We start from the raw sequence: 15,187 nt of genomic DNA on the forward strand, positions 1-15,187 counted from the left end.
ATTATATTAATATATTTTTTATACTCTTAATTTTATTATTATTAATATTTAATTATTATATAAATATATTATATTTAATTCTTTTTATCTATAATAAATAAAAATTATTTAAATATGAATTATTTTGTTTGAAACTAAAATTTTATAAAAAAATGATAGAAAAATAATTTAAAAATATTAATATTATATTAAATTATTTTTTATATTCTTAATTCTATTATTATTAATATTTAATTATTATATTAATATGTTATATTATAATTCTTTTTATTTATAATAAAATATTTGAAACTAAATACATTAAATGGAGCTTAGTACATGAGCATTAAAATTTACAAAATTTTTTCATTTAAAAGTTATTTCTTTAAAATGATCAATTTTATCGAGTAACTCATGATTCGATAATCAAAATGTTAAAGTGTAAAAGTGATTATAATTAACTATATTAAACATATTGTTACTTCTAAGTGACATTAATATAAAGATGCTTATTTTTTTAAAAATGACTTTCTTAGGCCGCTTCTATCAAAGTGTTTAGTTTCACACTTTTTGTATCTTATATCCAGATCAAACCAATATTGCCCAAACTTATGTTAGAAATTGAAACAGGCATTTGCTATATTTTAATGTACTATATACGTACAATATATACCAAAGTTTGACTTATTATTTTAGGGTGCTGAATTATATTAAGTCAAATAACTTATAAAAGAATGTAACAATTTACTGTTTTAAATGTCCTTTAATACCATTTTTATAATGAGTTTATTTTTAAAAAATTAAAGCAAAATTTTCAAAGTAATCAATTTATAAGGTCTTTTAACTTTTTTAAAAATAAACTAATTATAAGAAATATTTTAAACAGTATATTCCTATCATTTTCTTTTTTACGGAACACATTATCTAACATTTTTTTAACATATTATTATCGTATCAAATGTCATGAAAAATTTACTAAGATATAAAATTACTCAATAAAAAATAAGACTAACATCATTTGGGAATCCTAGTTGAATTGAACGAAATAGTAAAAAAAATGTTTAAAATAAAGTTATAAGTGCGTTATTACTTGCTAGGTTTCCTCATTTTACAGATGAAAATTGTATCTATTAAATTTCCTTGTGCTTAAAGTATGCATTCTGGTATGATTTATCCACAATCTAAGTTTCTTTTCTTCGCGCGGCGGAGTGGGGTTGATATGTTGTCATATTGATCGCAACTTGTTTTTGTAGGAACAATATAATAGAACTTTATGAACAGAAATAAAAGTAAATAATATCGTTCCATGTGTACATATAAGAAATTATGAAGTCTTTCTTTCTCCGCATTCCTTCGTAGTAAATATGCAATGTCAGTGATTTGCTGTTTGAGACTTGATAATTCCATTAAATACTTGACAAAGCAAAGGAATTGAAACAAGGGCATATTCAATGATGTTGAGTCGCAACCAAACCACTAATTTCTCATATCGTACCAAGAACAATTTCTTCTAAGCCCAAGGCTGAACGTAATCTACGAATGAAATATGTGTTTGAAAACTCATTAAAATTTATACTAAACCATATTTCAACAAGAAAGCTATAACTTATATCGTTGAAATGAATCCAAATTTCAGTGGATATCACGCTAATTTATATACACTAGAAATTGTCACTTGACAAAAATTTCACCATCTTTTGAATCCTTTGCTCGTCCTCCTCAACCTCTTCGGCAAACCACCAAGAAACAGGGCCCAGACCATCATGATCTAACGATCCCTGTAAAATAGACATCATGATAAGTCACTATCCCATTAATATGCGATGCTACTATCAGACCAAAACATTTTATATATGTCAAGAAGTTCAAATATAATTATTTTAATTCAATGTGAAGGGCACCGGCTTGTCTCTTGCAAATGATGGGATTTTAATCCATAATCAAGATATATGTGATGCATGATACAAAGTATTAGCATTAATATGTGGATGATTACATCAGACAAAACTAAAGTAGGAGAGGGGGAGGTAGGACAGAGAAACATGGGGATGATAAACGAAACAATGTGAAAAGAAGTCTATAAGATTTGGGTATGATATTGATGTAGGGGTTCAATGATTCGATCCTTCACCGCATTCCCTCCAAAACATGATGTTTGCACCTCCCCAAGGTAACACAGAAAAGAAGGTAAATCCGTGTGCACCGAAGACATGAACAATTAGTCATTAATTATGAATCAAGGCCCAAAATAAACAATGCATTATGATAACAATTAGTTGTTATATGTGAAGCTGTGGAATCCATCTAATTAAACAAAAATTATAATTGTATATATATAGACACACCTGCACACACTCCTAGCACCCAATTTCAAAATAATTTAATTTCTCATTTTTTTATAATATTACTATAATGAATAAATACTTTTAGTATGTAAAACTTGACCATATATCTAATCATTCTTAGTAGTTTAAACTTATAGTACCCACAGAAATGCATGAACCACGTTAATAAAGACAGTAAAGGTAAATAGTGGTGCAGTGAATATCAAAATACTCACAGTAATCAACATAGGAGCAAATGGCTTTGATTCTTTTGGTTGTTCAACTGGAATTGGTGGGTAACTCACATTTTGAACTCGGAATTTGATCTGCCACATCGGTAACTGAAATTTAGATATTCTTTGCTTTCCAAAGATTCAGGTAACAAAAATGGCAAAGGAGACTAACCACATCAGTATCATCAATTGCATATGATTGCCCATTAAAATCCCAAAACCATATGCCTTTCTTGCTGTAATTTTCATAACAGCAAATAAGCATGATGATGAACATAATTATACAATACATTACATATGAAAAATGAAAAACTGTATGCATTAAGTTTAGAGGTCATCCCAAAAGTAAAACTAGACAATGGAAACATCACCTATTTACTGGCTCAGCCACAAAGTGGTTTGGGTTGGGCAGATGATGCGCAGGAACATAAATATCTTCAAAGAATCCAAGGGTTACTGCCAATCACAGATTCAGCATTAATAAGCAGAGGCTATCTTCAAAAACATCAACATTTGACAATTGGTCAAGTTTTGAGAGGATGCAGACAATAGATGATGGTGTTGTCACATGATGCAAATAATAGTTGCTTTAAGTGTCACACCATGCAAAACTAGCTTTGGTAGCAATTCAACATGTAAGTCACATTGTTCTTGTCTTCCATTATTTTTGTTGCAATAGAATGAGCTTCAATTAAATTAACATCGATCCTAATTAAGTTCAGAATCCTCATAATCTAACACATGAAAAAGGAAACAGCAAAGATATCAAGGAAGAGTGCAATGTCTGACATTTCACTTTCTATATTGCTATACCTACATATCTAATCCAGATAATAAGAGATATTTTTGTCAGTAAGTATTAGGAATGTCTCAATCAGAGCAGCTCACAAACAACTTTCAAGTAACTATATTGTACTAAAAAACCAATCATAATTCCCCCCTCTAACTGTTTTTCCTGACCAAAAGAAATTCTTAGAAGTATGATGGTGTGTGTAAGATTTAACATATATATGATATAGAAGTATGCACATAAATATGATTCTTATCTAATAATAACAAACCATAAAACAGAGAACTACAAGGAACTAAATTATGCATGTCAAGTGAAAATAACAATCAAGAGAGTAGCTGATAGTTGAAGACGTGCATCGTAAGCCATCAGCATCAGATGAAAGAAGCCTTGCCGTAATAATCTCCCCCACAAATGGACGAAACATAACCAAATTGAACACCACCTGCCAGAAATATTAGAATATAGTCATTTCACAGACACAAACAATCATACAGCCCATCTCATACATCATAAAATCGTAAATGAGGGGGCCTAAGAAAGTACAATAATTTTGCAGGTTCCAAGATACTGAAAATAAATCATTACAAAAAAATAGCATATCAACAATTTTGCACCCATAAATCAAAACTTAAGGATTGAATTTTAGGTGGGCAATTTTTCTCCCGATAAAGTTTAAATATCCAGCTAAGAGGAGCAAAAATTATATATCAACTCCCATCCAATGCAGGACTAAACGATAAAACCATCCATGAATTCATACCGTATAAGTTGGAGCCCCATCACCCGGGAAGACAAATCCACCCTCAATGGATATAATATCATAAACATAAATGCAAAGGCCCAAGTTTGCTATGACCTGACATGATTACAGACACCCAAAATGAAGCTAAGCAAATTAAGTCAAATTACACAATATGGGAAACAAAGAAAACTGAAAATGGCAACAACAGAAAACCTTATCTAAGAAAAGTTTCTCAAGCTCAATATGTATAGCTTCTTGAATGGGAAGAGCAAGACGAGAAGGAGGCAGGCGCAATTTGTGATTGATTCTGCTGAGATAGAACATTGAGCTTTAACCAAATTAAAGAGTGCCAAGGTCCAATGGAGATAAAATACAACCAAAAAGAAAGTATTTGCTGCTTTGACCAACAGAGCTTCAAAGTCAATAGGAGATACAAGTTCTTCTGATTCTTCGGTCTTCAGTAATGTAAGGAAACTAAAAGTCGCTTTTGCACTGCATAAAAAGTGGCTTCAGCAAGTAAAGCAGGTGAAAACATATGAAAGAAAACTCCATATTATAATCAAAGCTTCAGAAAATAAAAAAATTACAAATCATAATCCTAACATTTCACATTTATTGTTGATTGAATTGAATCCCTAAATTAGGATTTGTACGTAAGTAAAGAAATATTTACTGTTGTTTGAAAACCAGACCAAACCAGTTACAGTTCAAACAGGATATGAACTGGTTTATGAACAAAACCAGATTTTCTCAAGACCAGTTTTAAAACTTAATATGGTTGAAAACTAGCTTTAAAAACGATTTATTAAACTAGTTTTAAACTTGGATTTGGTTCAAAAATGATTTTAAGACTAGATTTTGAAACCAGTTTTGACGAAGACTTTTCTTTAGCCGAAACCAATTTCAAAAACCAGTTTTAAGCCAATATCAGTTTTTAACACTACTGTTCACAAAATCCATCTCATAATCCAGTTCTTAACACTACTTTAAGGATGCATAACCGAATCCTGAACTACAAGAATTAAACTAGTACATTGATAATGTTCTGAACAACATTCAATAACAAATCTATTTTAGCACTCTTAATAATCTCTACTGGTGCCTATCTAATTAAGATCATAATTTTGAATATAGTAGGATATATATAGACAGCTCTTTGCCCAAATTGTCATTTGTTTCAGATCCATGTTTTTGTTGTTATCAAATTAATGGCATGGTATGACACTGGTAGATTATAACTGGCATCAAGTACCAGTAACATCATGATCCTCAATGTTATCCTTCTTTCTGCTTATTTTTTAAATTGAACAGCTTATAATAGCAGTATATTAAGAAACAACTAAAGTAAGGAAAATAAAGTGACTGGAGTTCAAAATAAGTTGCGTAAGGAAAATTTGCAAACCAACAAGAATAAATAAAGTGATTATGACAAAACCAGAATACAGAACTATTTAAAAAACAACTAATTCTATGGGTCCCTGTTATTATAAGTAGAAAACTACAAACAATGCTGTCAGTGACTGGTGACCATAGGTAGTTTAGAGATGTCAAAAAGCACAATTGGCCCAGCCCTAACCCTAGCCCAGGTGGGTTAGGGCCAAAAAGCCCTATGGGCTAAAAAACCCAATAAATCAAAAGCTCTATGGACTAAAAAGCCCACTGGATCAGGGTTAGAGTCAGGACTTCAAGGGCAAAATTTTTTTAACAATTGCAAGTTTCCAACTCAAATTTAATTTCATAATTAACTATTAATCATTAGTGCAATAACAGCAAAATAAAACATCAGCCCATCTATAAACAATGGTGGAATAAGTTAACAATAAAATTCAATCTATAACAAAAGAACATCAGTCCAACTATAAACAAAAGAACATCAGTGCAACTATAAACATTTGCACAACAAAATCAAGCTGAAGGCAACATACCAGGTAAAAAAAATACTGGTAACTAAATGACATATGATATGAAATACGGGTCATCATAACATTGATAATATTATTCTAGGATAAAAATGCCCTTTATTATAATTAAAACAGAGAAATTTCTTCATAAATTCAGTATCATTTGCACTCACCAACATTCATGATAAGATAATGCACTCACCAATTTGCAGCAAGTAAGAAAAAGAGTTGTTCATTCGGATAACTTGACCATTTATTTTCTTTGTTGGATTTGGGCCATTTGGCTCTAAATTGATACTCATCCATATTAATAATTATTTTCTTCCACCCAAAAAGTGCATTTTTTCCGATTATAAATACATGATCACTAGTGCAAGATTCCAGTCCCCTTTTTAACCAACAGTGTCACTATAATCAATAACAATATTCAATTCCCATATTGTTAATAATTTTGTGATAAAATTGACGCCCCATTACTTAATCTTTTGTTTATCAAAACCCATTAATTGTTTGTGTTACCATGGCAGCAAGAGGTAATGCAATTATAATTATTAAATACATATGCTGTAAATAACGGTTTCAACGGGCACAATATTGATAGAGACCAATTATGAATGCTAGAAGAAGTGGACTTTGTAATCTAGCTAGCTAGTGAGTATCAATTAAGCACCACCAGCACCAGCTATACCAGTCCACAGTAGAACTGTATCATTGACCAGATGCAATTCAGAATAAACCAAATTTGACTGAAAATCTTGATTCACAAGCGCTTACTTCAGTCAATATTTTAGTGAGTATAAGCGTGTGTTCTTTATATGACAATATATGAAAGGGATTGGGATGGGAGTGAAGACAAAAATATAACTAATTATTTTCTATGTCCCTACCCTGATATAATTCCACTAGTTTGCAACTTTCCGGGGTGTAAACCACTTTTTAAATCAAAATGAAATTAAATTGGATCCTCTACATCTTAACAGTATAGTTCTCTTTGCATTAACAGAGATAATGGGACATGGAAATGAAATGATAAGATTATTCTGCATTTTAAAATGTTTTATTTACTGTTATTTTCTCACATAGTTGCACATTATGCCATTCTTTTAACCACTCTAGATTCTTATCCAAATAAAAACCCTCTTTTATTTTCTTACTGTGTTTATCCTAGAGAAAGAGAGAGGAGTAATCAGTTTATAAGTTTTTCTGTCAGATATCAAATCAAATGTTATGGTTTAATATCAATTATAACTTTGATTTCAAATATACACATATTTTCTTCGACGGTTTAAGAAAAAGAAATCACACCACCAAATTTAGAGTTCAAAGCATTAGGATTAATCATTAGGGACTTGCAATTTGCACCATCAGAAACCTCTTAAGCATGGTCCAACAGCAGAGTACTACGAATTCAACAAGCAAAATACAAGAGGACAAGAAACGATCACACGCATCTATATGTGACATGCATCTGGGTGATTTCACCACTTTAGCTACTTGCCCCCTCTCAAGACCATAATATCATGCAATTGCGCGTGTTTGTAGCATACGGAAAAAGACATAAAAAGCACAATTGTTTCGCATCATGCACCGCTACTCTTCTGAGCAAACAGTGAGGGTAAAAATATAACTCTTTCCTAAAACATTTTTCAAACATTCTCAATAAAGATCGTAAGGTGATCTATCACTACCGGAGAAATGTTTAAGCAAACAGAAAAGCAAGGAAAGAAATTGAAACCTGAGCGGTTGACGAGGAAGAAGAAGATTAAAGGTGGAGGGATTATGAGCGAAAGGTGTAGCTAACCTGAAAAGTTTCTGCAATCGAATTCAAAGCCAAATTTAAGAGAGGAAATATTGAAATAAAATGGAAGCGTAAGGTAAGGTACTTAAGCAGAGAACCTCGGACAGAGAACCTCGATGAAGTGGACGGTGAGTGATTGCATCGAAACTGAAGAAACCAAATCGAAAGTTGAAGAAACCAACTCCATAAACAATTAAGAATGTTAGGGTTTGCTGAACAAAATTTGGGAGTATTTTCTGTAATTAGGCCAGGGGTAACCCTATCCTGACTCCATAATATATGGATTAAATAATTTAGAGTTAAATTAAATTATTTTAATTAATATTAAAACAAGGTTTAATAAATTATTTTAAGGTCGGGTAGAATTAGGTTATACATGTACCGTAAAAACGTTGAAATGGTGGGATCGTTCTTGCTGGGACGTAAAAACGTTGAAAACGCACGATTCCGATGTACAGAGAAGACGACCCGCGACCCAACCCGACTTCATTAAAGGAGTTGGAACCTAAAATCCCAAAAACTCCGCACTGCGACTTCTTCCTTTCTTCTTCACTCTGTTCTGCGAGACTTTACGTTTCTGTTGCGCGACTTCTCTGTGTTTTTCCGGCAACTGCGATTTGGCTCCGCGACTGGATTTTTTCTACGATTTGGTCTGGGATTTTCTGCTTTCTGTGCTCTGTTTTGGTCTGCGATCCCTATAGCTTTCGCTCCTATGAATGTGTCTGCTCCGGCGACCTTGTCCGTGGCGACACTCTGCTTTGCTCCGGCGACCTTGTCAAAGCGCAGTGCAACAGTGTCGTAATCAACTTTTCCTTTCAATTTCCAGAATGAAGGAAATTTTAGGGTTTTTTAAGGATGAAAAAGACGTTTTAGTTTTTAAAAATAATTTGACTTTCTCTTTTAGCCCTTAAAATAACTTTATCTTAAGTCTTTTTGGGGGTAAAATAGTCTTTTAACGTATTCTCTTTCTCTGTTTTAGCATATCCCTGTCGCTGGTTCGGGTTGAGTGTTGCTCCCTTCCCTCATTTGTCTTTGTTTTACTATTTTACTTACATTTATATAATTTTGTAGGATCTTACCATCCGCGTGTTACGATCCTAGAGTTACATCTTTCATCCCCTCTCAGATCGTACGTAGAATATCCATTTTGACTACCATGATATATATCCACTTTTTATTCTTTGTGCAATGCAAGTTATTTGGGGATCATAAAGCTAATATTCATTACTGACCATCAATATATGTCTAATAAAAGAATGTGCTCTATATTTTGAGGCTTCCCCTTGTATCTCTCATGACTATTATGCCATCTTATGGTTCTTGTTCTTCCTTTTTCAGGCTCCTGCAGAGTTGAAATATAGGAAAGGTTTGCAAGGAAACCTGGTTGTTGAAAAATTGGATAGCCTAATGGTGCTGACCTTTTTGCACCTTGAATCCTGTCAAAGCAGTGGCCGCTTGGCTGGGGTATTCCCACCTATATAAAACTACACATTCATGCATGCACATTTGACAACAAACTACTGCTTATATTTAAACAGTGCATTGACATGACTTCATAATGTGCCTAATTGTTCCATTAAATTCCTTTATTAGGTATTCAATGTTCTGCTGACATCATTTCAAAGAACTGTATTAAATGCATACAAGTCAAAATTTACGCAGGTACTGTTCTTTCCTCAATTTTTGCTGTTCTTAAATTGGTCATGACGTTTATTTTAATACTATTTCAGTGAATTGCATGGTTACTGCCACTTTTTATTTGCAGTTTGTGATGTTCTATGCATGTGCATTGGATCCTGAAGGATGTGGTGTGAAATTTGCCATGATTCTTACAGAGATGTTTGAATGTGATGTTAACCCCCCCTATTACCAGGTAATCTTCTTTTATTTGTATTGTGTTTAAAAATCAAAATCCACCTGATCCACCAGATTAATTGAACTACGTAGGTGGAATGAGGTGGATTATATTTGCTGCTGTAAAATTTGGGAAAATATATTTCAATGCCTTCGTACATCATTTCCTTTGAATGTCTTCAACTTGACTATGAATAATCACAGTAGCCATCAACTGATTGTCCTTGCTTAAATCAGAAACTGGAATGATAAACTACTATTAATTTTTAGTTGTCAATCTATTTGGCTTGTGGCTGCTGTCTCAAAATGGTGGCCTTCGAAGCTGCAACTTAATTCTGTTGTAAAATGGGGTCTGCTCCTCCTCATCTTGAAATACTCTTTGAATTTTAAGTACTTAATTGGACTTTGATGGAAGCTGTCATGTGGTGTATATGGTGCTGTATATGGTTCAAATGTAACTCACGACATTGTTAATTGTACATTCCAGAATGAGTGCTGTTGCATATCTGGCTAGTTATCCGTCTCGTGCAAGGTTTCTTTCAGCTGCATCGGTTGCCAGCATCATACAAAGGTTTGTAGATAGTGTCCACTGTCCATTCCTTATCAATTATTATTTTTTGTTTTGTAATAAGAAAATTGCTATAAATTGATGTGGTGGTCTCTTGAGGTTTCAGATTGGTCAGTTGGTGTTTTGACTATTGCAAGTTGCATGATTTTGATATGAATCCACGAGCACACCAAGTTTTTTATTCTGGGTGCCAGGTGAGTCCATTGACAGTTGACCTTTTAATTTGTAGGAATGCAACTGTTACATGTGAACATACTGTTAATGTCTAGATTTGTATGTACTTCTGACTCTGCCATCGCCCCTTCATCCTTGTTCGTTGCCACTTCATAAATTGATTTTTTCTTCATTGATCAAGTCATCTTTATTCAATTGGTTTAGCTGTCTTCTAAATGTTTTCAACCTGGTGGAAACACCTCCCATTATTTCGAGTAACTGCAAATATTGTCTCGTGTTGAAGTTGCTTTTTTCAGGATTTTTATTTTTGTTTGTTTTGGTGTGAGCAGGCCATCATGTATATTCTATGTTTTCGCATGAGGTCTGTGATGGATACACACCAAGGCTTAAATTGCAGCTTCTCAATATGCCCATGGAAGCAATCTGGAAACATAAATTGAGTCCCTTGAAGGTAAGAACATCATGGATAGTAGCTTAGTTTCTATATTAAACATCATCTATAGCTTAGGATCAAATAAGAATATTATTGGAGGAAAAAAGAGCGGTGGGGGGAGACTGCATTTTGTTTCAACTTTTCTCTTGCGACTCTGTTTGTCCTTTGTGTAGGAATTAGGGAAATAGACTCGTCCTTCACAGAGCCTCTTTTGAAGTATCTGATTCTGAGTATAACTGTTTGTCCTTTATTGAATAATATCGGTTCCCTTTTAATGACGGTTAATACAAAGAAAGTTAATCTAAATGATATAGCTAATAAAAGGAAACAAATCCTAAATCACGATAATGATACAATCTTATCTGAATAAAGTAAACAAATCCTAAATGATATATAATATCAACTAATAAATGAAACAGATCCTACATCAATTATTTTAGATTTTACAAAGGAAACAAAGGGAATTCTAATTATGTAATATCTATTGCTGTTCTGATGCATCTGCTGTTGACCTTTTACTGAATCACAAATGTGTACACATCACTTTAAAATAAATTTTTAAGGCCGATATAAATTTTTCCTACAGGTGTGATTGCCTACTGTAGTGGAAGAGTATCTTAGACAGGCAAAGGCTGCTAAACTTTTCATGGCATCTGAGTCATTTGTTTTCAATGATGTACTCGAGTCTGATCTTTCCAGGGCTTTTGGTGGGATGGATAGACTTGACATGTTCTTCCCATTTGATCCATGTTTATTGAAGAAAAGTGAAAGGTTTGTAACTAAAGGTTTTTGGATATGCTGAAGAGATATTCAACTGAACATTTATCTGATTTGACTTGTTAAATTGTATACTGATCTTGCTTTTGCTCTCCACTCCTACTGTGTCAATGTTGACTGTCTTCAGCTACATAAGGCCATTTTTTGTACGCTGGTCTAAAGTCAGAACTACATACGATAGTGATGACAATGATGAAGTCAGTGACAGTGGCAGCGAAGTATCAGATGATGATTTTATTGACAGGAATGCAAAGGATATGATTGATGATGACATGATGGTGAGCGTAGAAGTAGGTCTTGGTTTTAATCCTGACTTGAACAAAATGTCTATCACACCCAAACAATCTTTAACATACGAGACACAATTGGAACGTTGTACGCGAATGCCAGCAAGAATCAGACCATCCACTATTCCAGAGTCTTTGTAATACCTATCTGCTTGTTATTCCTTTATATGATAGGAAAACTGTCAATTTTGCATTGTTTTTTAGGCCAGGAGGTACACTTCAGAGGATTTAGTGTGGAATTACAACATTAACGGTTGAGATTTTGATAAAATGCATGCATTTGATGACAATTATTCAGTCAAAATCTTAACCGTTGGGTGAAATAATTTTGTACTTTATCCATTGAAGTGCATTTCACTTTGGAAGTGTCAAGTGCCTAATGTTCATATGTCGTTTTTGTTTTCCCTCTGTACCGTCTGTTGAACAAAGTAGGACCAGCCAACCCTAAGATTTGTATCCTTCTCTATCTTGTAATTATAATTTATATTATACAAATTTTGAATGAATTATAGAATGAATTTTTGTTGAGTTGGAGTTGGGGGTGCCAAAAGAATTACTTATGCAAATTTTGAATTTAAATTGGATGGTCTAAAAGTAAATTATTTATTTATAATGTCAAAAATGTTAAATGTATTACAACATTCAATTATCTACTTACTAGTTTATTATTTTTTACCATGTTTTTATACATTAATGTTTAATGTGTATAGTTATTGTTTCTTAGCATTGTACAATTTAGGACCTATTTCTTTTAGATTTGTGGTTAATTAATAAATTTTGGATAGATTTTAAAAGGTAAAATTATCAGTCCTTTAATATATTTATTTTAAAGGTTTGATCATTTAGCTTTTGTTTGCGGAATTACATGAAGGCTCGACTGATCTGGATTGTTTGGGCTTTTCCAATACTGACCTCTGCTAGTGATAATTCTTGCCACTGGTCGAAAAGTCACGCCATGGAAGTTCGTGGTACAGTATCTAGGCTTTTTGGACTGTGGCTAGCTAGGAGGAAAATTTTCAAAATAAAATTAGGGTTGATTGGGAGATTATGACCAAAATTCGGGTCCTCTTGCATGACATTACTGTGGCTTAATTCAGAATACGTTTGGCGAGTGGATTCTCTGGGTTCTGCTTCAGTCTTACAAGCAGAGATAACGGCCATTTTTCACGATCTTACCCTGACCTTGAACTTAGGCATCATCGGGTTTGAATACTCTCCAGTCACTGGGAGATGCAGTATGAGAGAGAAAGACGCATTCCATCGATAAAATCGAACATTTGCCTGCTCGAAGCTGGATCTCTTCTATGGATCATGTTTTGAGCCCGCTCCGTGTTGTAAATTGCTCAACCATTGAACCATTTATGTTTTTCTTTCAGGCAATTATGTTCCGTTGTTAGATGAACACATCTAGAAAAGAAAGACACATTTTGAGATTTCACGTAAAAAATATATTTTAAAGTTTTTTATTTATTTTCTTTTAAATATAAAAAAAGTTCCTCATTCATATGGAAAAATTTTCTTTGGTTATCAATAGTTAGTCATTGATAATTGATTCTTTTTTTTAATTAATCAAATAAAATACAATAATTAAAATATTTTAAAAATAAAACAATATATTTAAAATAAAATTATAAAATAACAATCAAAATAAAAAATTATCATACATACAACTAAAAATTGTAATATTTTAAAATTATAATATATGAATGAAAGAATAATTAAAAAAAATCTAAAAGAAAACATAAGTTATAATCATAATCTTCATCAATCAAAACGATTATCAATGTGACGAAATCGTTGTAATGGTAATGATAGTATTGTAATTATTGTTGTATTGATTGTAATTAGGTGTGTAATTACAGTTAAATTTTATTCATTTATTTAAATAAGTAAAATTTAAAATTTGAGTTTGGTTTAATTAAAATTTTAAAGTATAGAGTTGCTCATTTGCTTTTTTTTTTTTTTGGTAAAATTTGAATAAAATTTTATTTATTAATTTAACATTTGATATTTAATAAATATCTTTATGCTAAAAATTAACGAAAATTAGTAATAAAATATTATTATTTTTTTACATGAAGATGCTTTAATATTAGAAATAAAATCTTTCATTATTAAAATAATATAATTCTTTGAAAGAAGAATTTATACATATATGTGTGTAATTTTTAATTTCAAACTTAGATAACTTGAACTAGACTCATTTAAATAATTGTAGTTAACTTTAAATTTGTATTTTTTTTTTTAATAAACAAGCTTGACCAAATATTTAAGGAGTTAAGCTCAAATAATTCACATATAACAAAAACTTGTGTACACCCTTAATTGTTATATGTCTCAATGTTATTTGAGGTTGCCTAATTGTGATAATTTTGCCTCAAATTTTGTCTATAATTATTATTAAATAATAATTGATAATATAAATTAAAGTAATTTATTAAAAGTTTTAAATTAGTTTATCATAATTTGACAGTAATGTCCATCTAACCAAACTTTTTGGGGTGAATAATTTAAATGATCACATTGATGAAGATCTCTCCCTAACAACCCACTTGTTGGTAGCTTAGTGAAAAAGTTAGAGGGACATAGAATGTAAGAACTAGGGTTTAAACTCTTGACAATGACATGTATTTTAAAAAAATTGAGAATAAGGTGAATGATTATGTTAATTTATATGTTTAAGTCATGACATTAACTCATGATTTATTGTTCATGACCATTGAAACATGTTAGGTTACTTCAATTTCTTTTAAATTTGTGCTAGTTTACTAAGACTTATTATATAAACTTTGATGATCTTTGATTTTCGATGAGAGTTCTCTTCTTAGTTGCTTGACAATGATTTTTTTTTTAGAAAATGAAAATGTATTTATCATTTTACCTTTTTAGATATTTGTCATTTCTTGTGAATGAGGATCCTTTTTTCAATATCTCAAAGAGAAGTTAAGACCTTTTTAGATATTTATTACTAAAAAATTAGATGAGATGATATTAGCTTTGTAAAAAGCATAACTATATTCTCATTTACAAGATTTCTTTTCTTTTTTAGGGTTACAAGATTTCAAAATTTCTAAAAGTTATATTTGAGTCTTGGTGAACGAAATCCGTATTACAATTCTAAAATAGTTGATGTTAGGTTGAAAGAAAGAAACAATTCCCTTAACCAAACTCAACATAATTGATGTGATATTGGTGGATTTATTCTTGAGTTAGTTCAATTAGGGTAAAAAATATATTTACATTGTAAAAAGTGTATATCTTACTCTAGAAAATTTCAAATTCAATGTTACGAAAACAAGGTAAAAGATGATGTTTTGAAACACA

The 15,187-nt window shown here is 31.6% G+C and overlaps 1 protein-coding gene and 1 pseudogene across 3 annotated transcripts; one reads left to right on the top strand and one right to left on the bottom strand.

The window, feature by feature from the left end:
* Positions 1-1,405: 1,405 nt before the first annotated feature.
* Positions 1,406-8,599, bottom strand: LOC113858416 (DNA-directed RNA polymerase III subunit RPC8). Of its 3 annotated transcripts, none has more exons than XM_027491075.1 (10): positions 8,153-8,599; positions 7,869-7,951; positions 7,708-7,784; positions 4,285-4,563; positions 4,090-4,185; positions 3,684-3,771; positions 2,908-2,992; positions 2,709-2,772; positions 2,540-2,629; positions 1,406-1,757 (listed from the first exon to the last, which is right to left on the bottom strand). In XM_027491075.1, the coding sequence occupies exons 4-10, from the start codon at positions 4,393-4,395 to the stop codon at positions 1,641-1,643; spliced, it is 651 nt and encodes a 216-aa protein (XP_027346876.1). In that variant the 5' UTR covers positions 4,396-4,563; positions 7,708-7,784; positions 7,869-7,951; positions 8,153-8,599; the 3' UTR covers positions 1,406-1,640. The 3 variants fall into 3 exon arrangements, with proteins under 3 accessions (XP_027346876.1, XP_027346877.1, XP_027346875.1); XM_027491076.1 differs by having other exon boundaries at positions 7,774-7,784; positions 7,869-7,917; positions 8,153-8,592; XM_027491074.1 differs by having other exon boundaries at positions 7,869-7,917; positions 8,153-8,570.
* Positions 8,600-9,142: 543 nt separating this feature from the next.
* Positions 9,143-12,158, top strand: LOC113859045 (annotated as a pseudogene).
* The last annotated feature ends 3,029 nt before the right edge of the window (positions 12,159-15,187 follow it).

The sequence above is a fragment of the Abrus precatorius genome, unplaced genomic scaffold, assembly GCF_003935025.1.
Source record: "Abrus precatorius isolate BTA unplaced genomic scaffold, Abrus_2018 Scaffold2, whole genome shotgun sequence".
In the NCBI taxonomy this organism is placed as follows: domain Eukaryota; kingdom Viridiplantae; phylum Streptophyta; class Magnoliopsida; order Fabales; family Fabaceae; genus Abrus; species Abrus precatorius.

Excerpts from the sequence above, each read along its gene's own strand:
- LOC113858416 (XM_027491075.1), bottom strand. The coding sequence starts at position 4,395 with ATGTTCTATCTCAGCAGAATCAATCACAAATTGCGCCTGCCTCCTTCT. Across the intron at positions 2,630-2,708 it reads CAATTGATGATACTGATGTG|ATCAAATTCCGAGTTCAAAA; the intron begins GTTAGTCTCCTT and ends CCGATGTGGCAG. Across the intron at positions 1,758-2,539 it reads TTGCTCCTATGTTGATTACT|GGATCGTTAGATCATGATGG; the intron begins GTGAGTATTTTG and ends TCTATTTTACAG.